The 27836-nt window shown below is 44.6% G+C and overlaps 1 protein-coding gene across 1 annotated transcript in view; it reads right to left on the bottom strand.

Annotated features, from left to right (window-relative positions):
• The window catches only part of gucy2g (guanylate cyclase 2g), an 89470-nt gene extending 61844 nt beyond the window's left edge, over positions 1 to 27626 (bottom strand). Inside the window, exons 1-2 of the mRNA XM_082965536.1 lie at positions 27373 to 27626; positions 22649 to 22994 (exon numbers count right to left, since the gene is read on the bottom strand). Coding sequence (XP_082821662.1) covers positions 22649 to 22994; positions 27373 to 27626 — 600 coding nt within the window. The remainder of the gene's footprint in view (positions 1 to 22648; positions 22995 to 27372) is intronic.
• Positions 27627 to 27836: the final 210 nt, after the last annotated feature.

Below are 27836 nucleotides of genomic sequence, written 5' to 3'. Positions count from 1 at the left end.
GCAGTATTACTTTATTGCCTTGTTGTGAACAGGATGCATGTTTTCGAATATTTGTATTCTGTACCAGCTTCCATCTTTTCACTCTGTCACTTAGGTTAGTATTGTGGAGTATCACAGCCATGAAACTCTGTAACAGTTTTAAAGTCACCATTAGTGAAATCCCTGAGAAGTATCATTCCGCTCTAGCAACTCAGTTATGAAAGACGCCTGTATCTTTGTAGAGACTGGGTGTATTAATACACCATCCAACGTGTAATTAATAACTTCACCATGCTCAAAGGGATATTCAATGTCTGCTTTTATTATTTTTACCCATCTACCACTAGGTGCCCTTCTTTGCGAGGCATTGGAAAGAATAGAAGAATAGCAAGAATAGCACTCCCAAATCTCCGGGACCCTTCAGGAACTTGCAAAGTCCCTCCAACCACGGCACGCCCCCAACCCAGGAGGAGCCAATGCCCAGGTCTCATCATCCAGTGCTACAGACGTTATTGTGGTTCCTGCAGGGAACCTGCACCGGGAACCCAAGATTCCAGCCCCCAAGTGGTATGACGGCCACCCAGGAGGATGCAAGTGGTTCATCACTCAGTGTTCTCTGGTGTTCGAGCTACAGTCCTCCTCGTTCCACACCGATCGGGCCATGATCGCCTACATCATCTCTACTCTCGGGTAAGGCCCTGGTGTGGGCAACGGCGGTGTGTGAACAGCAGCCACCATCTTGCAGATCCTTAGTAGCCTTCACTGCCGAGCTGCGATGCGTCTTCGACCACCCAGTCGGCGGATGAGAAGCGGCCAGCCAACTGTTCAACCTCCGCCAAGGGGCCAGACCAGTGGCTGACTTCACCATTGAGTTCTGCACCCTTGCCGCCGAAAGTGGGTGGAATACGGTAGAACTGGTTACCGCTTTCCACCAGGGTCTGTCTAACTCCATGAAAGATGAACTGGCCACTCGGGAACTGTGAGAGGACCTCGAGTCCCTGAAAACGCTGGAAATCAGGTTGACAACCTCATCTGGGAATGGGTGAGACAGCACCCTTTTGACACCACTCCAGCATTCCAGTTACCTGAGCACCGCAAGCCCACCGAGCCCAGCATGGAGGATCCCATGCAGCTGGTTTGCATACGTCTGAGCCCACTGGAGCGTGACAGGCAAATGCGCGAAGGTAGCTTCCTCTACGGCGGAGGTCTCGGCCATCTCCGTTCTACATGCCCAGAGCTGACGGGAAACGCCAGGGCTCGCCAGGAAAGGGGGAGACCCTGACGAGCTCTGCAGTTACCTCCCGGCTACCCAATCACCGTCTGTTACTAGCCGCAACCCTCCACTGGGACAACCATCAGAACCAGATTTAAACCTTTGTGGACTCCGGGGCTGCGGATAATTTCATTGATCAAGACTTCGCCAGAGAGTTACAGATCCCCTACGTGAAATGTCCCATCCCTTTGCAGATTCAAGCCCTTGATTGCCGCCCCATTGGCTCCGGTCAGGTGTAATATCAGACCAAGCCCATTCTACTGCAGGTTGGGGTGAACCACTCAGAGACTCCTAGTTTTCTGTTGATCACTACTTCCGGGATCCTCCTTATCCTAGGGTACCCCTGGCTAGCGCTACATAACCCACTCGTTTCCTGGTCCATGGGACACCTACTAGACTGGGGTAAGGACTGCCAGACTAAATGTCTAAGAACACCACCAAGAGCCTCGCCGTGTCCTCCTGCATCCCTTGAAGACAAAGACTTTTCTGCACTCCCTCCCGAAATACTTCGACCTCCAGGAGGCCTTCAGTAAGAGGCAGGCCGCCACTCTTCCCCCTCATTGTTCTTACGACCATGCCATAGAACTCTTACCTGGCACCACACCACCCCGGGGTCGTCTGTACTCCCTCACGACCCCTGAAACAGCATTCATGGACAATTACATCCGGGAGTCGCTGGAGGCAGGTTTCATTCGCCCCTCTTCATCCCCTGCTGGTGCAGGCTTCTTCTTTGTGGTTAAGAAGGATGGAGGCCTGCGTCCCTGTATAGACTACAGAGGGCTGAACCAGATTACGATCAAGAATCGTTACCTCCTACCCATGATGTCCTCCGCATTGGAGTTGGTCCAAGGGGCCCAATTCTTCACCAACTGGACCTCCACAACGCTTACAATCTGGTGAGAATCAGGGAGGGAGATAAGTGGAAGACTGCCTTTAATAAACCTAGTGGCCACTATGAATATTTAGTCATGCCCTTCAGATTATCGAACTCACCGGCAGTCTTTCAAGCATTGGTCAATGACACTCTGAGGGATATCTTCTCTGGGCTAGGTGGGACGTGACCGTCCCACACTATTCAACAGCCAGTGAAATAGCATGTCACGAAATACAAAACAGCAAAAATCTCACAATTTCATTTTCTCAAACAATCAACTATTTTACACCATTTTAAAGATAAGACTCTCGTTAATCTAACCACATTGTCCGATTTCAAAAAGGCTTTACGGCGAAAGCATAACATTTGATTATGTTAGGACATAAACTTCACAAGAAAATCCACACAGCCATTTTCCAAGCAAGGACATGCATCACAAAAACCAAAAGTACAGCTAAAATATTCACTAACCTTTGATGATCTTCATCAGATGGCACTCATAGGACTTCATGTTATACAATATATGTATTTTTTGCTCGATAAAGTTCAAAAACAGCATTTTACATTGGCGCGTGATGTTCAAAAAATGTATTCCCACCAAAACCGACGGTGAATGTGCACATCAATTTACAAAAATACTCATCATAAACGTTGATAGAATTTACAACAGTTATTGAAAGACTTATAGATACACTACTCCTTGACGCAACCGCTTTGTCAGATTTCAAAATAACTTTACGGAGAAAGCACATTGTTCAATATTCTGAGTACATAGCTCAGCCATCGAAGCAAGCTATACAGCTACCCGCCAAGTACTGGCATCAACAAAACTCTGAATAGTATTATAAATATTCTCTTACCTTTGCTGATCTTCGTCAGAATGCACTCCGAGGACTCCTGCGTCCACAAGAAATGTTCGTTTTGTTCGAAATACTCCATATTTATGTCCAAATACCTCCGTTTTGTTTGTGCGTTCAGATCACAATCCAAAGGCATAACGCGCGAGCGCAGAACCAGAGACGAAAAGTCAAAATGTTCCATTACCGGTCGTAGAAACATGTCAGACATTGTTTACAATCAATCCTTAGGGTATTTTTAACATAAAACGTTGATAATATTCCAACCGGACAATAGCGTATTCATTCAAGAAGAAAAATAAGGATGGGTGCGCTGTCGGGATCGCGCATCACCAAGTCCTTTGTCCATTGGCAGTCCACTCATTGACTGAGCTACTATTCTCTGCCCAGTAACAGGAGAATGATGGAAAAACTTTCTGAAGGCTGTTGACAGCCAATGGAAGCCTTAGGAAGTGCAACGTGACCCCACAGACAGTTTCGATAGGGATTCAAAAGAAGAACTTCAATTCTCAGATTTCCACACTTCCTGGTTGGATTTTTCTCAGGTTTTTGCCTGCCATATGAGTTCTGTTATACTCACAGACATCATTCAAACTGTTTTAGAAACTTCAGAGTGTTTTCTATCCAAATCTACTAATACTATGCAAATATTTGACTCTGGGTCCGAGTATTAGGCAGTTTACTCTGGGCACGCTTTTCATCTGAAATCAAAAATACTGCTCCCTATACCCTAAAAAGATATGTTGAATCGGTTCGTCTTTGTTTACCTTTGACGACATCTTGATCTTCTCCAAGATCCTTCCTGAACACATACTGCACATCTGCCAAGTCCTGAGATGCCTCCTGCAGAATCAACTATATGTAAAGATATAGAAGTGTAGGTTCCACGTATCCCAGGTTTCCTTCCTGGGTCACATTATCTCTAACGAAAGCATCCAAATGGACCCCATAACGATTGAGGGGGTCGCCGACTGGCCCCGTCCCACCTCACTCAAGCAGGTCCAGTGGATACTCGGGTTTGCCAATTTTTACAGGCGTTTTATACGCAACTTTGGTGCGGTGGCAGCACCTCTCACGGTCCTAACCCGCAAGTCCCAGACCCATTTTTGCTGGACCCCCGAGGCTGACAGGGCATTCATGGAGCTCAAAGGACGTTTCACCTCTGGACCCATCCTCGTTCATCCTGATCTGACTCATCCCTTTGTGGTGGAGTTGGATGCCTCAGACACCTGGCGCAGGGGCGGTCCTTTCACAGCGCAACGAAGAGGACAAGAAACTGCACCCATCCGCCTTTTTCTCCAAGCGATTCTCACCAGCAGAACGCAACTACGATGTAGGCAACCAGGAGTTCTTGCCAGTTAAGTGGGCTCTTGAGGGGTCGAGACACTGGTTGGAGGGGGCACCTCATCCTTTTGTGATCTGGACGGACTTGGTCTCCATTCAAGAAGCCAAGAGGTTGAACGCTCACCAGGCTAGGTGGCCTTTGTGTTTTAACAGGTTCGATTTCAGGTTCGATTTCACACTAGCCTATCACACTAGCCTAGTGGTTAGAGCGTTGGACTAGTAACCAAAAGGTTGCAAGTTCAAATCCCCGAGCTGACAAAGTACAAATCTGTCGTTCTGCCCCTGAACAGGCAGTTAACCCACTGTTCCTAGGCCGTCATTGAAAATAAGAATTTGTTAAATAAAGGTAAAATAAAATCAAATAAATATCCCCTGGGATCCAAGTATCAGAAGGCAGACGCCCTGTCCTGCCAACACTATGTCTCTATCAAGGAGAGGGAGTCTGAGCCCATCATCCCCAGCTCACGCATTGCGGCCCCTGTGATGTGGAGTATTGAGACCACGGTCCGACAAGCCCAGACCCGAGAACCTGACCCCGGCAGGGGACCCACTAACAGACTTTACATTCCGCGATCAACCCAGTCTCAAGTGCTACAATGGGGACACTCCTCTAAATGAACTGGGCATCCAGGGCAGGGGTTAATTGGACACGAGTCCCTGAGGTGGAAATTGTAGTGGCCCAACATGATGGAGGATGTGAGATCCTTTGTTGCGGCCTGTTCCATCTGTGAAAAAAAACAAGTCTTCACGTCAGCGACCGGGCCGGGTTGCTCCAACCTCTGCCCATCCCCAGCCGGCCCTGGTCTCATCTGTCTGTAGACTTTATCACAGGGTTACCTCCATCTCAAGGGCTTACCACTATCCTGGTGGTCGTCGATCGGTTCTCCAAGGCAGCCCAGTTCATCGCCTTACCCAAGTTGCCTGATCTCATGATTATCCATGTATTTCGACGACATGGACTTCCCCAGGACATTGTCTCAGATCGTGGGCCCCTGTTCGTCACACAGTATTGGAAGGCCTTCTGTTCCCTGTTGAGGGCATCGGTGAGTCTCTCCTCTGGGTTCCACCCTCAGTCAAATGGGTAAACTGAATGGGACAACCAGGAGCTGGAGAAGTTCCTCCGCTGCTTTTTCTCCACTCAGGCCAGCAACTGGAGCAAGTTCCTCATCTGGGCGGAGTATGCTCATAACACACTGCCAAACTCGTCCACTGGACTGTCGCCGTTTTAGTGTCAGTTCGGGTTTACCAATGTCATAACACATTACGGTAGTTAGATTATTAGCATATGTGTTTTAAAGTAGATTTTTTTTGGTGGGAAATTCTGAGGATTCTTTGGAAAATGTAACGCCTTTAGATTGCTACAATATGCTCCACTGTATGGCAAAATAGCTGTGCGACTCACAGCTGGCCTGCCGTCATGACCAGTGGTCGTGACACTGTCAGTCACATTTGTGAATAAAGTTTGATTTGATTAAGATTTGTAACAGATACAAAGTCCTGCTCTAGGAGGCATTCAGGTTAATAAAATCCTATCTGGATATATTTGTCTGTTTCCACAAAATAGCGTGAAATTCACATAAATAAACACTGTACATAAAGGCGAGGGGTACTCAAGTAATATTTGAGAAGGTCCAGTCACACAAATTTCCTAGGTGGCAAAGGTCCGAATGGATAATGTTGTTTATTGGCATAGTAACAAACCATCACCACGCAACCCATGTGATCCTAAATTATACACCCGTTGTTGGAAGAGAGAACATTTTACTGTTTTTAATGCTCATTTCCTGCAATTCTATACTTTTTGCCATGGGGCAGAGAGAAAATGTTGCAGTTTAAAGAAAATTTCCTGCAATTCTACACATTTTGCAATGTCTTATTTGTGTTCATGTGATACCAAGGGTCGAATCCGGACTGAGTTTGCATTTTTTGTTGGTTTCTTGAATCAAATTAAATCGAACTTTATTTGTCACATGCGCTGAATACAACAAGTGTAGATCTTACCTTGAAATGCTTACTTACAAGCCCTTAACCAACAGTGTAGTTCAAGAAGAGTTAAGAAAAGATTTATCAAACAAACTAAAGTAAAAAATAATAAAAAGTAACACAATAAAATAACAATAACGAGGCTATACAAAGGGGGTACCGGTACCTAGTCAATGTGCGGGGGTACAGTTAGTCGAGGTAATTTGTACATGTAGGTAGGGGTGAAGTGTCTATGCATAGATAATAAACAGTGAGTAGCAGCAGTGTACAAAACAAATAGGGGGGGTCAATGTAAATAGTCCGGTGGCCATTTGATTAATTGTTCTGCGGTAGCAGAGAAAACAGTCTATGACTTGGGGGACTGGGGTCTGACTTTTTGGGCTTTCCTCTGACACCGCCTATTATATAGGTCCTGGATGACAGGAAGCTTGGCCCTAGTGATGTACTGAGCCATACGCACTACCCTCTGTAGCGCCTTACGGTCAGATGCCGAGCAGTTGCCATACCAGGCGGTGACGCAACCGGTCAGGATGCTCTCAATGGTGCAGCTGTAGAACTTTGAGGATTTGGGACCCATGCCAAATCTTTTCAGTCTCCTGAGGGGGAAAAGGTGTTGTCGTGTCCTCTTCACGACTGTCTTGGTGTGTTTGGACCATTATAGTTCGTTGGTGATCTTGAAACTTGAAACGCTCGACCAACTACAGCCCCATCAATGAGAATGGGGGCGTGCTCGGTCCCCTTTTCCTGTAGTCCACAATCATCTCCTTCGTCAGCCATCCCCTATAGATGTGAGTTTCTTGGAAATTTCTCGCATGGAATAGCCTTCATTTCTCAGAACAAGAATAGACTGATGAGTTTCAAAAGAAAGTTCTTTGTTTCTAGCCATTTTTTGCCTGTAATCGAACCCACAAATGCTGATGCGCCAGATACTCAACTAGTCTAAAGAAGGCCAGCTTTATTGCTTCTTTAATCAGGACAACAGTTTTCAGCTGTGCTAACATAATTGCAAAAGGGTTTTCTAATGATCAATTATCCTTTTAAAATAATAAACTTGGATTAGCTAACACAGCGTGCCATTGGAGCACAGGAGTGATGGTTGCTGATAATGGACTTCTGTACGCCTGATATGTAGATATTCCATAACAAATCTGCCGTTTCCAGGTGCAATAGTCATTTACAAGATTAACAATGTCTACACTGTATTTCTGATCAATTTGATGTTATTTTAATGGACAAAAAAAAGAACTTTTTTTTCAAAAACAAGGACATTACTATGTGACCCTAAACTTTTGAATGGTAGTGTATCTCCGTTCATTTATGCAGGAACATACAAGACATTTTTGGACTCACCTTGTTGTGCTGTGCTCACTTGAACAGGAAGGTTGTGTGGCAGTCTTTCTTGGGGGCAAATTTTGTCATCAAACTTTGTCATCAAAGTCTGACATTCTCCGGATTTATGGTGCTTTCAAGACAACTGGGAACTTTAAAAAAAACTATAATCACGGCGTCAGTGATCTTCAGGTCGGAGCTCTAGAAAGAGGCCCAAGTTCCCGACTTCGAGTTCCAAGTTGGATGACCGTTCAAAATGTATTTTCCCAGTTGGATCTTGGTTTGCAGTTGTCTTGAACTCACTGAAGTCTGAGATTTCCCAGTTCCGAGTTTCCAGTTGTTTTTAACACGGCAGAAGTCATGCTGGATTGACAGCATGGCCAATGTATTCAACCTTTTCTGGCCCATGGTGTGTTGCAAGTGAATGTTTATCCTTTTCAGCTTGGAAAAGAGACCCTTAAACCCAGATTTGGTCTACACACCCTCTCCACTGAATAGTAGACTAGTGATTGCTTTACAAAGCTTTCAGTTAGCCACTGATTGCTGAATTTGCGATTTTCAACTTGTTGTGTAATGTGTCTGTCCAATGCCCTTTGAGCACCGATATATTTTAAGTTTAATTTCTCTTCATATGACATGATTTGAAAAGGATTTGCCAGTAGATTGTCGACTTGATTTATGATGATGACTGCATGTCTAGCTTGCTAGCTAAGATTTTGAAAGTATGATGTTGATATGATCAGTCCAATCAAAGCTACAGTAGACATAACATGATTTGACATCATTTTATCCGTGGCCAAAGACCCTGAGCCTTCTTGGATGGGCACTTCGAATGTAAATCTATGGCAGCACCCAAGGGGCTTTAATTTTCTAGCTCTCCCCATAGATTTGTGGTGGTAATGTAGGGTCCTCATGAGTGACAGAACATTGAGTCAATCACGACGCAACTAGAGAACATTATCAACCCCTAAGCTCCGTATTTTCCGCTGGCTGCCCCACCACCACAGAAAGCACATAGCTAGGCTGAAACACCTGCATTTTAGAGCTGCCTTACTCAAGAAAGCAAAAAAGAGACAATGCTTGTATGCGGCATTATTAACATTTTTTTTTTTTTTACATTGTTTGCAAACTGATATGTGACACGTATCTATATACAGTACAGTACCAGTTAAAAGTTTGGCCACACCTACTCATGCAAGGGTTCGTATTTATTTTGACTTTTTTCGACATTGTAGAATAATAGTGAAGACATCAAAACTATGAAATAACACATATGGAATCATGAAGTATCCAAAAAAGTGTTAAACAAATCAAAATACATTTTAGATCTGTCAAAGTAGCCACCCTTTGCCTTGATGACAGTTTTGCACACTCTTGGCATTCTCTCATTCAGCTTCACCTGCAATGCTTTTCCAACAGTCTTGAAGGAGTTCCCACATATGCTGAGCACTTGTTGGCTGCGTTTCCTTCACTCTACAGTCCAACTCATCCCAAACCATCTCAATTGGGTTTAGGTCGGGTGATTGTGGAGGCCAGGTCATCTGATGCAGCACTCCATCACTCTCCTTCTTGGTCAAATAACCCTTACACAGCCTGGAGGTATGTTTTGGGTCATTGACATGTTGAAAAACAAATGATAGTCCCACTAAGCACAAACCAGATGGGATGGCGTATCGCTGCAAAATGCTGTGGTAGCCATACTGGTGTGCCTTGAATTCGAAATAAGTCACTGACAGTGTCACAGCAAAGCACCCCCACACATGTGGAGATCATCGGTTCACCTACTCTGCGTCTCACAAAAACACGGTGGTTGGAACCAGAAATCTCCAATTAGGACTCATCAGACCAAAGGACAGATTCCCACCGGTCTACTGTTGTCTCTATTTGCTTATTTGAGCTGCTCTTGCCATAATATGGACTTGGTCTTTTACCAAATACGGCTATCTTCTGTTTACTATCCCTACCTTGTCACAACACAACTGATTGGCTCAAATGCATTATGAAGGAAGGAAATTCCACCAATTAAATTTTAACAAGGCACACCTGTTAATTGAAATGCATTCCAGGTGACTACCTCATGAAGCATGAAGCTGGTTGAGAGAATGCCAAGAGTGTGCAAAGCTGTCATCAAGGCAAAAATTGGCTACTTTGAAGAATCTCAAATATAAAATATATTTTGATTTGTTTAACACTTTTTTGGTTACTACATGATTCTACATGTGTTATTTTGGTCTGGTCCGGACCAAATCTGAACCAATCATAGTTGTCTATGTTTGGTTCAGATTTTGTCCAGTCTGGACCAGCCTTGATTTGGCCCAAACATAGACGTCTACTTTCGAACTTTCATTCAGAACCAAAAATGTGCCTGATTTCAACGTCTGGAAAATACGTACGTCTTCAGCCTCCTTGCCTCTCCACAATTTTGCAATGTGCAAACAGTGTGGTTTCTCCACAGACTCTACCCCGGCATTTATGAAGCATGTGAAGAAACACAGATATATTTGTCTGTGGGGTGTCTGACAGCCTCTGCACTTTTAAAAACTTTGCCTCTTTAAAACCCATGTGTGTCGATACCACAAGCTAGCAATAACAGCACAAAAAAGAGAAAGAATGGAGGATGTGAATCTGACATGTCAACTTGATGAGTGTACTTTCATATCTCCCAACTTTTTCAATGTTTTGCGAGCACTGAAATGGCATATCAGGGATGTGACAGAAAATACAATGTCTATTAAACAGTTATCCGAAGTCATCTGTCACATCACATTTGTGCAGAAAACATAAATACTTGGTGGATCACCCTGACTATGGGGATAGGGGTAGACCCACAGGTAGCAGTAATCCGCATCACATTGAGACCATGCCTAAGCACAGTTGTGAGGGTGCAGGTGTAGAGATAAAATACACATTTGTTGCCGTTGACAATGAGGAATATTTGAATAATCATTTCTATCTTAGAATACAAGCTAAAATGCCGTTATCGGCCACCACCATTCAAACAATAATACAGGAGTTCCAATAAATTATGACGGTATGGCATGCACTATAAAAAGTTCATGAACAACTGACAAAACGGAACACTTCAGACAATGATATCAGACAAATCATGAATGACTTATCAAAAGAGAATCAATGTTTTTATTTTTTTAATTGCAGCACTTTTTGTACGTGGTCTCCCCATTTTAGGGGACCAAAAGTATTGGGACAAAATGTGTAGTAAAGTAGTCAAAAGTGTAGTATTTGGTCCCATATTCCTAGCACCCAATGATTACATCAAGCTTGTGACTCTACAAGCTTGTTGGATGCATTTGCTGATAATTTTGTGCCCAATAGAAATTCATGGTAAATAATGTATTGTGTCATTTTGGAGTCACGTTTATTGTAAATAAAAAATAGAATATGTTTCTAAACATTTCTACATTAATGTGGATGCTAACATAATTACAGATAGTCCCGAATGATGAGTGAATAATGATGATTGAGAAAGTTAGACACACAAATATCATGGTGAAATGGAGACTGTTGAAAAGGCCATACAGAGGGTGCTGCCAAAACAGGAGGAGTCACTGCAGACTTTATTAAATTAACTAACTAAAGTTGAAGTGGAAGAGCCACAAGGCCTGTATTTGGTTAAGAGGAGAACATCAAAAACATGATCTCACCAATTCACTGTAGTTAAATGATCCATGCCTTCAAGGGAAAAGGCTTGTGATAGAAGTAAAATAAATAAGTCAGAGTAGCAAATACTGCCGTTGTACACAAATATTTGTGTGCACTACTATATGCGTGAATAGGCTGAACTCTGAACCTGATAGTCTGGGACTAAATACTATGGAACTCTGTGCCCAGGCCAGAGGGGTACAAACAGCCTGTGAAGTTGCTGTTTGTGCTCCCTCATATTTTATGACCTGTTACTATTTCCCTTATTTTCTAGATAATGGTGCTCAAGAAAGCCAGCAGCCAACTCCCTGTGTGTAATCCCCTGCTGTGTCACACCCTGACCATAGAGAGCCTTTTTATTCTCTATTTTGGTTAGGTCGGGGTGTGACTAGGGTGGGTAATCTAGGATGTTTATTTCTATGTTGGCCTGATATGGTTCCCAATCAGAGGCATCTGTTTATCGTTGTCTCTGATTGGGGATCATATTTAGGCAGCCATTTCCCCACTGTGTTTTGTGGGATCTTGTTTATGTGTAGTTGCCTGTGAGCACTTCATTTGCGTCACGTTTCGTTCGTTCTTTATTGTTTTTGTGTGTTTCATTCAATAAACATGTGGAACCCATATCACGCTGCGCTTTGGTCCAAATGTTATTACGACGATCGTGACAGAAGATCCCACCAAACCAGGACCAAGCAGCGTGCCCAGGAGGAGAAGGTATCCTGGGCTTGGGAGGAGATCAAGGAGGAGAAGATATCCTGGACATGGGAGGAAATCATGGAGGGACACAAAAGCCTTCCTTGGAAGCAGACGCAAGGAGATAAGGGAGGTCAGCGATGACGCCGGGGATCGTGGCCACAACAAAAGCCCAAAAAACAGCCCCAACATTTTTCTGGGGGGGGCGGGGGGGCACACGGGGTGGTCGGCGGAGCCGAGGAGTGAACCAAAGCCAGTCTGGGAGAAGATGGAGAAATTGGAGGAGAGTGAACAGAGGGAGTCAGAGACCATCAGGGAGTTGATGGAGAAATTGGAGGAGAGAGAAAAGAGAGAGTTGTTGTGTTGGTGTATGATGCACGACATTCGCCCTAAGGAGCGTATAATCAGTTTGATGCCACCTGAGTCAGCTCTCCATACTCGTCCTGAGGAGCGTGCTATCAGTCTGGTAAAATCTGTGCCGGCTCCACGCACCAGGTCTCCAGTATGCCTCCCCAGCCCTGTACGTCCTGTGCCAGCTCTCCGCACTCACCTTGAGGAGCGTGTCATCTGTCCGGTACCATGTGTGCCAGCTCTATGCACCAGGTCTCCAGTGCTACTCCACAACCCAGTACGTCCTGTGCCAGCTCCCCGCACTTGCCGAGCGAAGTGTGTCATCGTCCAACCCAGCTCCATGGCCGGAGCCTTCTTCTGCGCTGGTGCCCAGTCCAGGCACGGCATTCAGCCCGGCGCCATGGCCGGATCCAGGGTCTGGGCGGGGGTTACGACCTGCACTGGAGCCGCCACCGACACTAGATGCCCACCCGGACCCTCCCCTACAGAGTCAGGTTTTGCAGCCGGAGTCCGCACCTTTGGGGGGGGGGGGGGGGGTACTGTCACGCCCTAACCATAGAGAGCCTTTTATTCTCTATTTTGGTTTGGTCAGGTTGTGACTAGGGTGGGTAATCTAGGTTGAGAGGCAGCTGTTTTCCGTTGTCTCTGATTGGGGATAATATTTAGGCAGCCATTTCCCCACTGTGTTTTGTGGGATCTTGTTTATGTGTAGTTGCCTGTGAGCTCCTCCTTTGCTTCACGTTTCATTCTTTATTGTTTTTGTGCGTTTCATTCAATAAACATGTGGAACCCATATCACGCTGCGCTTTGGTCCGAATGTTATTACGACGATCGTGACATGCTGTCTCAGACAGCCTCAGGCACAATCTACTCCCCAAGGCCTGCTGTCTGGTTGGTGGACAGTTTCAATGTCCCATGGGACAGGATAATGATGGGTAAAGACCAGAGAAGCAAGATAGACTACACATGATTAGAGTTATTGTAAAAGGAATCCAAAAGGTTTGCTTGAACCCTACACGCAACCAATGTGCAGTAATTACCAAGGCAATCATGCAAAAGCACCCTGACAGCATTCTATACAAAACAGAAGAGGGGGAATTGGTTTTGTTTATGCAAAAAAATAAATGAGTAGAGAACAAAAACAGAACTAATACGGTTGCCCGTCTCTGAAGACAAAGGCGCACTAACACTAAAGAAAGCTAGCCCAAACCTTCAAATTGTGGCTAAACGAACAGCTACAGTATGGCTACATAAACTGGCAGCCTGAAGATCTGCCAGATGAAGAGTCGTCTGACACCATGGAAGAGAGATGGTCAATATTTTTTCAGGAGAGGCGCCCCAAAGGTGCGGACCAAAGAGTGGAGGAGCTCCTGCAGATCACGTATGCACAGTAGAGTGAACTGCGATGGCGCAGTGGTCTGAACAGCAAGTATGCACAGCAGCACAGCGCAATAAATGGAAGCCCTTCACCGAGCTTAGAAGAACTCAAAAAGCTATGGCCTTTTCTGTTCACTAAGACGTTTTTGGTTCAACACTTCAAGATCCACACAGAGATAGAGATTCATTCACAAATCGAATTACATCTAGTTTTGATTTACATTTGGTTGAGTTTTCAACTAATGTGAATTCAATGTGAAATCAACAAAACATTACACAATGTCATTGGATTTAGGTTAAAAGTTGGGTGAAAAAAAATACGAACTGCACTTACGTTGAGGCCTTACTGCAAATCCAAATCAGTTTTCCACGTTGATTCAACGTCATCACATAGATTTTTTGGGGGTTGAAATGACGTGGAAACAACAGTTTTTGCCCAGTGGGTAGGTACTATCTTGGCAATGATGGCATACTCCCAAGAGAATGAAGGACAACTATTTATTCTGTTTGATGTAAGTCGTTTTCTTTATTCATGTAGTGATAACATTGAGATACAGAAAGATTCAATATTTTAAGTCTTGTTGATATGAAATTTGTATGATCACAGAAAGGTACATTTAACAAGCTACTGTTTTATGTTTGTGTTTTGTAGATCACCAGCAGAGGCAGAAGCAGTACACAAGTACACAAAGGATAATCATGCGGGTAAGTTTGTCATTTTATTCATTTATATTATATATATTTATTCAGCTTGGCATATCAAGTTCCTATTAGAGTGGTGATATTAACATGTGTAATTAAAAGATAACTGTAGAATGACAGTAAATGCATGTTTTTCAGGCGATTCCATTTTGACTGCCAAAAATGGTTGTTGAAGGGACAATTTCCATTAACCCAACAGTCCTCCCTTCAGACTGTACTGCATCGCTGTCAATCTTTGCATCCTACTTTGTGTTCAACATAGTCTCCATCACCTTGGAATTCATACAAAGGTAAGTGTATGCATTATGGATATTTACAGATTTGTACTACGGTGTGCAAGTGATGCGTTCCTACGTCATAGTTTCATGTTCATGTCCCTGGTCTTTTGAATGGGCTTGACGATTACATCATCAAATTCAAGAAATCGCAATCACATAAGATATTTAAAAAAATCGTATTCATGTTTGTGGGTAATTTATTTCTGCCAGATGCCCTTCATTAAGTTTTGGCGCTGAAGACCATTGCTCTACATTTTTGCCCAACAAGGCTACTGCCTTGTCTCTCATTTGCATAGCGTATAAGATGTAAGATGTTCCTTTACATGACCAGTTCACCAGCGACAAATTGAAAAAAAAATATTCAGCAAATCCTGATGTGATTCACTTCTTTGCAAATTCCTTGTCAGGATCAACCCTGACAAGTTATAGATGAGAGGTAGAAACTGCAAGCTAGTGCAGCGGAAGAGTTCTGCCATCAACCAGAAGTGCTCCGATTGATGCAAAAGATTGTGGGATTTGTCTGGACAAATGAATAAATACAGGTAAGGCTTCATCTCTTTTTCTCTCTTACCCTGCCTTTCCCCCTCTCCCACTGCTTCCTCTCTCTGTGCACCCCCTCTATCTCCCTCTCTCTCTCCTATGATTGTGCCCCCCTCGCTCTCCCCTATCTTTCTTCCTTCCACTCTGTCTCAATTTTTCTCCCTCTCTCGCTCTTTCTCTCTAATTTGATTGATGGCTAATTGTATACTATACTTTTATTTTCAGGTTTCAGTGACCAGACCTACTTTTTTCCAGTGTTGTAAAGTACTTACAGTGCCTTCGGAAAGTATTCAGACCCCTTTGACTTTTTCCACATTTTGTTAGGTTACAGCCTTATTCAAAAATTTTATGAATGATTTTTTTTCCTCGTCAATCAACACACATTATCCCATAATGACAATGCAAAAACTGGTTTTTATAAATGTTTGCAAATTTACTACAAATAAAAAACGGAAATATCACATTTACATAAGTATTTAAACCCTTTACTCAGTACTTTGTTGAAGCACCGTTGGCAGCGATTACAGCCTTGAGTTTTCTTGGCTATGACGCTACAAGCTTGGCACACCGGTATTTGGGGAGTTTCTCCCATTCTTCTCTGCAGATCCTCTCAAGCTCTATCAGGTTGGATGGGGATTGTCGCATCACAGCTGTTTTCAGGTTTCTCCAGAGATGTTCGATCGGGTTCAAGTCCGGGCTCTGGCTGGGCCACTCAAAGACATTCAGAGACTTGTCCCGAAGCCACTCCTGCGTGGTCTTGGCTGTGTGCTTAGGGTCATTGTCCTGTTGGAGGTGAACCTTCGCCCCAGTCTGAGGTCCTGCGCACTTTGGAGCAGGTTTTTATCAAGGAACTATCTATACTTTGATCCCTTTATCTTTTCCTCGATCCTGGAGGTCACTGTGTTCTTGGGACCTTCAATGCTGCAGAACATTTTTGGTACCCTTCCCCAGATCTGTGCCTACGACACAATCCTGTCTTGGAGCTCCAGGGACAATACCTTCAACCTCATGGCTTGGTTTTTGCTCTGACATGCACTGTCAACTGTGGGACCTTATATAGACAGGTGTGTGCCTTTCCAAATCATGTCCAATCAATTTATTTTACCACAGGTGGACTCCAATGAAGTTGTAAAAACATCTCAAGTGTAAGGAGTGCGTACTAGCGGCAGAGAAGTCAGACGCAGGAGAACAAAACTGACAAACAAAAGTACTCATTACATTTTTAATGCTTAGCAGGACAGGAAAATGTTCCAATTCACGCACTTATCAAGAGAACATCCCTGGTCATCCCTACTGCCTCTGATCTGACGGACTCACTAAATAGACAAGCTTTGTTTGTAAATTATATCTATGTGTTGGATGGCGCCATCTGGTTTGTTTAATGTAAGGAATATGAAATTATTTGTACTTTTCCATTTACTTTTGATACTTAAGTATATATAAAAACAAATACTTTTAGACTTTTACTCAAGTAGCATTTTACTGTGTGACTCACTTTTACTTGAGTCATTTTCTATTAAGGTATCTTTACTTTTACTCAAGTATGACAATTGGGTCCTTTTCCAACTCTGCTTTTTAATACAAATGGGGCTCTTTCAGTTCTGTTGTTGGTGAGCATAATCCTCAACTTTGTTCCTATAATCTTCTTCTAGTCTCTCTCCCTGTGTCTCTCACTCACTCACTCACTCACTCACTCACTCACTCACTCACTCACTCACTCACTCACACGCACTTCTCTCATACACATCTCCTGTCTCTCTCGCTTTCTTCCTTTTTCTCCCTCTCTCTCTAATTTGATTGATGGCTAATTGTATACTTTACTTTTTTAAGGTTTCAGTTACCAGACCCCCTTTTTTCTTCAAAGGAGGCTCTTTCAGTTCTAAGATTTCTATTCTGAATTTCAATGTCTTTCTCTCTCCCTCTGTCTCTCTCTCTCTCACACACACTCACATGCACACACACATCTCTCTTTCTCTCTTTCTTCCTTTCATTTCCTCTCTGTCTAATTTGATTAAGGCTAATAGTATAATTTACTTTTATTTTCACATTTTCTAAAGTGAGGACTCTTTCTGTTCTGTTGTTGGTGAGTACAAACCTCAACCTTGTTCATATAATCTGTTCTAAGATTGCTATTATGAATGTCAATGTCCTTCTTGCTCTGTCTCTCTCACTCACACAAAGTTGCAAAGCTACCGGTAATTTACCAAAGTTACCGAAATCGTCAGTACTTTTGGTAATTACCAGAAAATCTATGGCAATCTATCGTAACTTTAGTAATTTATACTTGAATATGTTTTAAATGTATTCATATGTAGCATTAATTTATTTCATCCGTGTCATATTGTCTATGAGTTTCTAGTAGATAGACTATATGGTTCAAGAGAAAATACTTCTACTCAACAATGGCATTATTTTCAATTAACTCTGCAACTCTTCTATTGACTGTGTTCACAACTGCCACCAGTTTGACGCCAAAAACATTTGACATCAAATACATATTGTCACACCCTGATCTTTGTGCTGTCTCCACCCCCCTCCAGATGTCGCCCATCTTCCCCATTATCCCCCAGTGTATTTATTCCTGTGTTCTCTGTTTTTCTGTTGCCAGTTCGTTTTGTTTGTCAAGCCTACCAGCGTTTTTCCCCTTGCACTTGACTATTTCTAGTTCCTGTTTTCTAGTTTTCCTGGTTTTGGCCATTCTGCCTGCCCTGAGCCTGCCTGCCATTCTGTACCTTGTCACATCACACTGGATTACCGACCTCTGCCTGCCCTTGACCTGTCATTTTGCCTGCCCCCTGTTCTAGTAATAAACGTTTGTTACTTCGATACTGTCTGTATCTGGGTCTTCCCTAAAACGTGATAGGATGAACTTGCCATGACTGACCCAGCAGACTCGGACCAGCTGCTTAACGCCATCTCCTCCCAAGGAGCCACCATTGGAAGGCACGAGGAGTTGCTTCGTGGTATTATGGAAGGGTTCCAGACCTTGACCGTACGCCATGACCGAGCGTTGAACAGCAATTCCGTGGTTGTCTGTTAGGCAGCCTACCACGACGGTGACCTCCCAACCCCTCAGTAACCCGGCTGTTAGCAGCACCGCCTCCCCGGCCACCCTACATAACCTCCCCCGGAGCGCTTCACTTCCCTCATCATTGAGCGGTTGCCCTCCTCCTTCCCCTCGGACCGCTCTAAGATAGCGTACCTCATCACGCTAATGTCCGGGAGGGCTCTCGCCAGGGCAACAGCAGTATGGGAACAACAGTCGGCCGTATGCCTCAGTCTGGAGGAGTTTGTGGCGGAGATAAAGAAAGTTTTTGATGCGCCATTGTCCGGAAGAGAGGCTGCCCGGAAGTTACTCTAGCTTCGGCAAGACTCGCGTAGTGTGGCAGTCTATGCCGTGGATTTCCGCATGTTGGCAACTGAGAGTGCCTAGAACCCGGAAGCGCTATTTAACATGTTCCTGCACAGAGTTTTGGAGAAAGTAAAGGACGCAGCCCAGGAACTACAGACAGAACTCAACTTGCTCATCGTCTTGACCATTCAGATTGATGGGCGACTACAGGAACGAAGGAAGGAGAGGAGATTTCCCGACCAAAGGATTCCACCTCGCCTCCGAGGCATCCCGGAAGTCCCAGACGGCTCTGTTGCCGAGAGAACCCAAGGCTACCCAGTTCCCCCGAGAGTCTCTGAAGTCTGCCGATTCACCTCTTCCCGAGCCAATGCAACTAGGCAGAGCTTGGCTGTCTCCAGCCGAACGGCTATACAGGCTTCACAGTTGCCTGTATTGCAGGACTACTGGTCATTTCATCTCCACCTGTCCACTAAAAGACTAGGCTCACCAGTAGGAGCGAGTACTCTGGTGGGCCATACGGAGAACTTTTCCTCTCCCTTACACCCCTTTTCATGTAATTTTGCTGTAGGGGAAAAAATCAAAATCTCTCTGGGTACTCATCAACTCTGGGGCAGATGAGAGCTATATGGACGCTACCCTGGTGTCCGAGCTGGGCATCCCCACTTGGCCCCTCTCCATTCCCATGGATGTTAGAGCACTGGACAGGCGCTCTATAGGCCGGGTCACCCACAATACCACCCCCATCAACCTTTGTGTGTCAGAGAAACACAGACGATCCAATTCCTGCTCATTAAGTCTCCTCAGGTTCCCGAGGTATGGGGATTCTCTTGGCTCCAGTGACACAATCCCATCACAGACTGGACTGCTGGTGCCATCATGGGATAGAGCCCGCTCTGCCACTCTCATTGCCTGAAGTCAGCGCAGCCTGCACCGGTACGTCGGAAGTTGGAAGTTGCTCAGGACCTCTCTGCTATTCCAGTGGAGTACCAGGACCTCTGGGAGGTGTTCTGTAAGGCCCGAGCCACTTCGCTTCTGCCGCACCGACCCTATGACTGCGGGATTGACCTTCTCCCAGGCACCACTCCGCCCCGGGGACAACTGTACTCTCTGTCAGGTCCGGAGACCAAGGCTATGGAGACCTACATTGAGGACTCCCTAGTTACATCCCTGTGCTTTCTTCGCCTCAACACCTGAGCTTCTCGTGGTGAAGATGGAGTTGGAGGAGTGGAGGCACTGGCTGGAGGGGGCAGAACATCTGTTCATTGTGTGGACCAACCACAAGAACCTGGAATATCTCTGCCCCGCCAAGCATCCGGCAAGCTAGGTGGGCCCTGGACTTTGTGCGACAACACTTTTGGTGACCTGCCATGTTCCCTGACGTCTCCGCGTCCGTCGCCGCCTGCAGGATCTGTGCGCAGAACAAGACTCCTCGGCAACCTCTGCCTGTCCCTCACCCTCCCTGGTCTCAAATATCCCTATGATCCCTTATTGATGTCACTTGATCCACTTCAATCAGTGAAGGGGAGGAGACAGGCTAAATAAGGATTTTTAAGCCATATTTAAGCCAACATAAATTGTGTTTGTGTACCATTCAAAGGGTGAATGGGCTAGACAAAAAATGTAAGTGCCTTCGAACTGGGTATAGTAGTATGTGCTAGGCGTAACGGTTCGTGTCAAGAACTGCAACGCTGCTGGGTTATTCACACTCAACAATTTCCCGTGTGTATCAAGATTGGTCCACCACCCAAAGGACAGTCAACTTGACACATCTGTGGAAAGCATTGGAGTCTACGTGGGCCAGCATCCCTGTGGAAGGCTTGCAATACCTTGTAGAGTCCATGCCCCGGCAAATTGAGGCTGTTCTGAGAGCAAAATGGATGTTCCTAATGTTTGGTGTTCCTAATATAGTGTTCCTAATGTTTGGTATACTCAGTGTATTTTACCTGTGATAAGACCACACGGAGGGCTAGAGATGATTACAGACACCTGTGATAATCTAAAGTACCCAAAGGGCCACTAGATGTCTTGTTATAGATTACATAAAATCCTTGAAAGACACCAAATTTTGGGTAGTTTGCTGGAAATGTTTCTAGTAATATACCATTTCTCTGCAAACGTACGCGCAGGCGCACACACACACACACTCACACCTCTCGCTCATACACACTCTTGTTTCTCTCTCTTTCTGTATTTTGATTGATGGCTATCATTCACTTTTATTTTCAGGTATCAGTGTCCAGACCCCTGTTCAGGGCTCCAGACTAACTTTTCCCCTGGGTACACTTTACATTTTCAGTAAAAAAAAAAAAGACTAATCGTTTTTCACAGTGCTACTGAGATGGTATGCTTCAAGAAATAAGTTTCATCCAACATGTCCAAGCATGATCAAGATATTTTGATGTACTACCTAAACCAGTGATTGTCATGAATTTGGGTTGATAATGAGGCTGTGTTATATTTTACTCTCAAAATATTTATTTTGTTCAGTAGAGATTCATTTGCATACATATTTTGTGTACAAATATCACATAGGCTAAAATGTGTCTTTCCCGCGATTGCATTTTGAAATGTTGTGCATTTTTCTATCCCTCTCCCTCTCCTTCTCTCCCTCTCGGAGGGCTCAGTGAGAAACAGGCACAGGGCAGGGCAGACACTTTCATGCAGGAATCAGGATATTAATGCACTTTAGGCTACTGTTTGACCAGACTAAATGATCGCACTCTGGAGCCCTTCTTTGTACAGAGAATAATAAATGCATCTTTTGAAAAAGGATTGGGACTCTTGTCTTCTGTGATTGACTCAATGTATCTTTTCCTCAAAGTAATTGATCTGTTACTGTAAATAGACTACAGTCGCAGCAGTGGTAACGTACAATAGATGACAGTAACTGTGTTAGTACCGTACAAGAGATAACAGTAACTGTTTGTACCATATAATATATTACAGTAACTGTTTTAGTATGTACAATAGAGAACAGTAACAGTGTTAGTACCATACAATAGATTACTGTGGGAGTATTTGGTAGTAAAAAGACTACGGTATTATTAGTTGTACCGTAAATTAATAACAGTAACAGTATTGGATACTGTAAAATAGTGTACGGTAATATACTGCATATTTTTGGACGATAACATACAGGTATCTGGCTGCCTATAAGTTGCTGTAAAAACAACAGTTGAACAGTTTATGTGCAAGGAATGACGACAGGTGCCAGTTTTGCATTTCCTCTCTTCCTAAATGGGATGCAACTAAAACAAACGCTCCTGTTATGATTTCCATTTTGTAATTTCTTCAGTAACATAGATTATTTCTCTGTCATTACAGCATCCTCTCTAGCCACTTTGAACAACATATTACATTGACACTGCCGGAGAATGAGCACAGCAGCAACGTTTAGTTTGTTGATGTATGACTATTTCTGAAAGGTGGGGTGAAAACGCACATTTACTATAGTGGTAATCATTATCTTAAATTAATTCCACGATTTCCCCCCCCCCCCCCCCCCCCAAAAAAAGAAAAGTAGCCGACATTTCAAGTTTAAACCACCTCTCACACCATCGATTGTGTAGATTCGTTGAATCGCCTCAACCTTAAATGAATGCGGGAAGAAAGCACCAAATCCGATCTAAGAGATGTGGTGCTTATCCTTTCCATTCATTTAGGGTAGCTGGATATACACAACACACACAATGACCTAGGATGTGGACTTATCTCAAAATAAAACCATAATTGAGGTCTGAACATTTTAGACAAACTTTGATTTAAATGTCCCTTTAAACAGTGTTTTTGTTGTTGTTTTATTTGGCCAGCATAATGATCTATCTTATCATATATCTGCATGTAAAAGTATTCACTTATTATATCTATGGTCCGCTACACAGAAATATTATATAATAGTACATTGTAAATTAATCTTAAATAACAAAGTGTTACCAATGCACACGTAAGCTCTAACTATGAATTCAAAATCATAAAATACTAAAATATTATTTTAAAAAATGTACATTGAAATTAAATAACATTTATTAAACTGAACTGAATTGATTTGAATTGTACCTCCGCCTCCTCGGGACAAGCCGGACCAAAGAGCGCCGACACATTTTCTTTCCACACCTGCTGAATGAAGGCTCTTATGGAAACCTTGGCATCGCACTCCGAGTCCACGTAAACAAAATCCAGGCTGTAGTTCCCCAGAAATGATGGGTTGCTATTGACCTTTTCCACAGCAATCTGTATTGCGGAGCCTAACCGGCGGGCACTGAAGGGATAGGACACGTTCCAGGGAGCCTGGAAGCCAATAAGTAGCCGGTAAGAGTTGGTCCCATTCATGCCATTGCAGAGAACTGGGGTAGCAGCTATGAGCAGCAGCAGCAGAGGAAAATACAGGGAGCTATGGCTCAGGCTGCAGAGAGGTAAAGGCAACAGGGTGTGCATTCTCCCTGTCATCCTCCTAGTCCTTCTAGGACAAGCAGAGTATGCTCTCTTGTGTATGGTGAGAGGTTTAAATACCCCTGACGCTCCCCTGACATTGCTCCTCTACCTTCACAGGGGGAATTATGATCAAACCCTCTCAGAGTACCTGTAAAGAGGGAGTGGTTAGCACTCAATGTACACGTTTTGACCTGTTGTTTATATCCTAATGAGCAGCCAAAAAATGTAATTTTTATTTCATATAAATGAAACATCTCAGTGTGCAAAATGCTTCTAGCCTAGCCATAATTGTTTTCTCCCCCATTTCCTTTCCTTCCTGACCTTTCAATGAATGATGGAAAACTGAGGTTGCACAGTAGGTTACATTTTTTATATTTTTCTCCCATTGTTGGTTACACACAAAACAACATTGCAGTCATGTCAGGTTGTACTACAATATGTATCCCTATAATACCTGTGTGACGCTTGTCAAAATGAGTAGACAAAGGTGCAGCGTGGTACGTGTTCATATTTCTATTTTTATTGGCTCCGCGCCATGGATCATCACTGGAGGCTTTGTGCCATGGATCATGACTGGAGGCTCCCGGCCATGGATTATCACTGGAGGCTTTGTGCCATGGATCATCCCTACAGGCTGCTTGCCATGGATTATCACTGGAGGCTCCGGGCCATGGATTATCACTGGCAGCTTCATGCCATGGATCATCACTACAGGCTCCGGGCGATGGATCATCACTGGAGGCTTTGTGCCATGGATCATCACTGGAGGCTTCGAACCATGGATCATCACTGGAGGCTTCTTACGTGGAGCTGGAACCGGTCTCACCGGTCTGGGGAGACGCACTGGAGACCGGGTGCGCAGAGCTGGCACAGGGTATACTGGGCCGTGGAGGCGCACTCGAGGTCTGGAGCTTAGGGCTGACACAACCCATCCTGGCTGGATGATTACTTTAGCCCGGCAAGGGTGGAGCGCTGGCACAGGACAAACTGGGCTGTGCAGGCGCACTGGCGACACAGTACGTAGAACTGGCGTAGGATATACTGGGCCGTGGAGGCGCACTGGAGGTCTGGAGCGTATGGCTGGCACAACCCATCCTGGCTGGATTCCCCCCGTAGCCCGGCAAGCGCGGGGAGTTGGAACAGGCCACACTGGTTTGTGCTGGCGAACTGGGGGTACCGTGCGTAGAGCTGGGCCGAAAAGACGCACTGGAGACCAGGAACGCTGAGCCGGCACAATCCTTCCTGGCTGAATGCCAGCTTTAGCACGGCAACTGCGGGGAGCTTGAACAGAGCACACCGGGCTGTGGCTGCGCACTGCATAACACGTTGCCTGGCCAGTCCTACTCTCCCCACGGTAAGCACGGGGAGTTGGCTCAGGTCTCCACCCTGACAATCTCCCCGTGTACCCCCCCAAAAAACATTTTTGGGGCTGCCTCTTGTGCTTGCCTCGTTGCCATGCTAGTTCCTCTTCTCGTCGCCGCCCTGCTCTCGCCAGCCTGGATCTCCTCCCACGTCCAGAATCCCTTTCCGTCCAGGATGTCTTCCCAGGTCCATTTCTCCCGACCACGCTGCTTGGTCCGTTGGTGGTGGAATCTTCTGTGACGCTCGTCAAAATGAGTAGACCAAGGTGCAGCGTGGTATGTGTTCATATTTCTATTTTTATTAAACTCAGAACACGAACTCAAAACAACAAACAAAGAAAAAACGAACATAACGTTCTGCAGGCTTACTGAGCTGTACAAAAACAAGATCCCACAACTGAAGGTGGAAAAAATGGCTGCCTAAGTATGATTCCTAATCAGAGACAACGATAGACAGCTGCCTCTGATTAGTAACCATACTCGGCTCAACACAAAGAAATAGAAAACATAGAATGGAACATAGAAATATAACACATAGAATGCCCACCCCATGTCACACCCTGACCTAAACAAACAGAGAAAAACGACTCTCTCAGGTCAGGGCGTGACAACCTGGTAGTTACATAGGTATGTATCGTGTAAACCTGTATAGGGTGAAATTACAGTAAGTCCACATTGCTACATACATAGTAACTGTTACAACTGTATGCAGCATGCAACATTCCAATGACTTAATAATGTAGTTATAGACATTAATAAGCTGTTTAGAGCCTATGTTGTGCATTATAACGCATTATGGAAAGCAGATAAGGGTTTAGAAATGCTTTTATTATGCATTATGGGGAGGGTATTCATAGGAATTGTTGTTACCAAACTTTTTAAATAACAAACTGCTTTCCTATTCACATTGATTGCCTATACTCACACTCCACTCTGAGACGCTTTATGAGTACAGGCCCTGGTAATATACACTGAACAAAAATATAAACGCAACATGCAACAATTTCAAAGATTTTACTGAGTTACAAAAAGTTCTCCTACTGTATGTGGACAGCCAAAGAACCCTTTTAGGTTCTAAATAGCACCTTTTTTTCTAAGAGTGTAAGCCGTAGCCTATGGATTTCACATGACTGGGAATACAGATATGCATCTGTTGGTCACAGATACTGTAACCTTATAAAAAAGGTAGGGGCGTGGATCAGAAAACCAGTCAGTATCTGGTGTGACCTCCATTTGCCTCATGCAGCGCAACACATCTCCTTTGCATAGAGTTGATCAGGCTGTTAATTGTGGCCGGTGGAATGTTGTCCCACTCCTCTTCAATGGCTGTGCGAAGTTTCTGGATATTGGCAGGAACTGAAACACGCTGTCGTAGACGTTGATCAATAGCATCCCAAACACACTCAATGGGTGACATGTCTGGTGAGTGTGCAGGCCATGGAATAACTCTGACATTTTCAGCTTCCAGGAATTGTGTACAGATCCGTGCAACATGGGGCCATGCAATATCATGCTGAAAATGAGGTGATGGCGGCGGATGAAGGGCACAACAATGGGCCTCAGGATCTTGTCACAGTATCTTTGTGAATTCAAATTGCCATCGATAAAATGCAATTGTGTTTGTTGTCCATAGCTTATGCCTGCCCATACCATCGCCATCATGGGGCACTCTTGTTCACAACGTTGACATCAGCAAACCGCTCGCCCACACAATGTCTGCCATCTACAGTTGAAACCGGGATTCATCCGTGAAGAGCACACTTCTCCAGCATGCCAGTGGCCATCGAAGGTGAGCATTTGCGCACTGAAGTTGATTACGACACTGAACTGCAGTCAGGTCAAGACCTTGCTGAGGACGATGAGCACACAAATGAGCTTCTCTGACTTTGGTTGGTCTAAGAAGAAGCTGGATGTGGACGTCCTGGGCTCGCGTGGTTACACATGGTCTGCAGTTGTGAGGCCGGTTGGATGTACGGCCAAATTCTCTAAAACGACTTTGGAGGCAGCTTATGGTAGAGAAATTAACATACAATTATCTGGCAGCAGCTCTGGTGGACATTCCTCCAGTCAGCATACCAATTGCACGCTCCCTCAAAACTTGAAACAGTTTTAGTAGATACACATACATAGATACACATACACACCTATACTGTACATACAGTACCTGTCAAAAGTTTGGACACACCTATTCATTCAAGGGTTTGTCTTTATTTTTACTATTTTCATGTGCCATAATAACAAACTTTTATGCCATCTGTAAATATGAATAAAGTTGTTAATTTATGAGCCTAGTTGGTTTAGCCAAAGAAAAAGTCAGGAACCTTCCTGCTAGCCATGATTGACTGAGATAATGAGTGGGCTGGACATGCCGAGAGATGAGTTTCAGATTGGTCTGCAGTGTAGCATCTTGTGTCTATAAAATGAGCTGCTCGTTATTCATACATAATCCTTTCTACTGCAGTTTTTTTTTAAAGACATAACGTTAGCCATGAAGAACTGCAAATATGTTGCTACTGCTCTCAATAACATTGCTGCCCTGAATTTATCAGGCGCTATTGACAAATTTTAGTGGGAAAAAGTTTCTGGTGGACGAACGTGCCATTCTGACTCTCTCTGACTCTGAAAAATGAATCAGACGATGAGAAAATCCCTGATTGAGGTAAAAACATTTTCATTGAAGAAGACATTGTAGAGTCTTCTGAGGATAGTGATGGGGAAGAAACAGTGATCAACGTGTATGAACTGTGTGTAACGTTAGTGATGTTTTCTCAGAATGCCATTTCGCATTGCTAGTTATAGCCTAATGTTAGCTAGCTAACTAGCTAACATTGAACCTATTTCGTTAACTTTAACTAGCTATGACAATCAGTTTGTATTGCTAGTACTCTATGGTTAATCCGTCCGGTGTGAAAAACCGTCTTCTCCCGGGAGGAGGCTGCCAACGGTACCTGCCAATATCCTTTTGTCAGGTCGAGGGTGCTGATGTACCGGGCCTTTCCCAATCGGTCGATGAACTCGTCCACCCTCGGCATTGGGTAGGCATCAAACAAGCTGATGTCGTTCACACCCCGGAAATCATTACAGAAGCGCAGGCTACCGTCCGGTTTGGGCCCCAACACGATAGGGCTGCACCATGTGCCGTGGGACTCTTCGACGACCCCCATCCTCAGCATAGCCTCCACTTCCTGCTTCACAGCCTTCCTTCGGGCCTCAGGAATCTGATATGGCCACTTTTGTACCATTTCCTGGGCCGGATGCGGACGTGGTGTTCAATGAGGGTCGTGCGGCCTAGCTTCTCGGAGAACACCGCCGTGTTCCGATCGACAAGCTCCCTGAGCGTTTGCTTCTGGGTTGGGTTCGAGGTCCTCATTGCTTGGGACCACCACTGGTACCGTTGGTGTCCTGGGTCCCGACCATAACACGGCCAAGGCTGTTCTCTTGTGCCACTTCTT

Source organism: Salmo salar, chromosome 19 (assembly GCF_965601325.2).
Source record: "Salmo salar chromosome 19, fSalSal1, whole genome shotgun sequence".
NCBI classification, from domain to species: Eukaryota; Metazoa; Chordata; class Actinopteri; order Salmoniformes; family Salmonidae; genus Salmo; species Salmo salar.
Note: the sequence above shows the minus strand (reverse complement) of the source record. Positions and strands in the feature narration are given on the sequence as shown.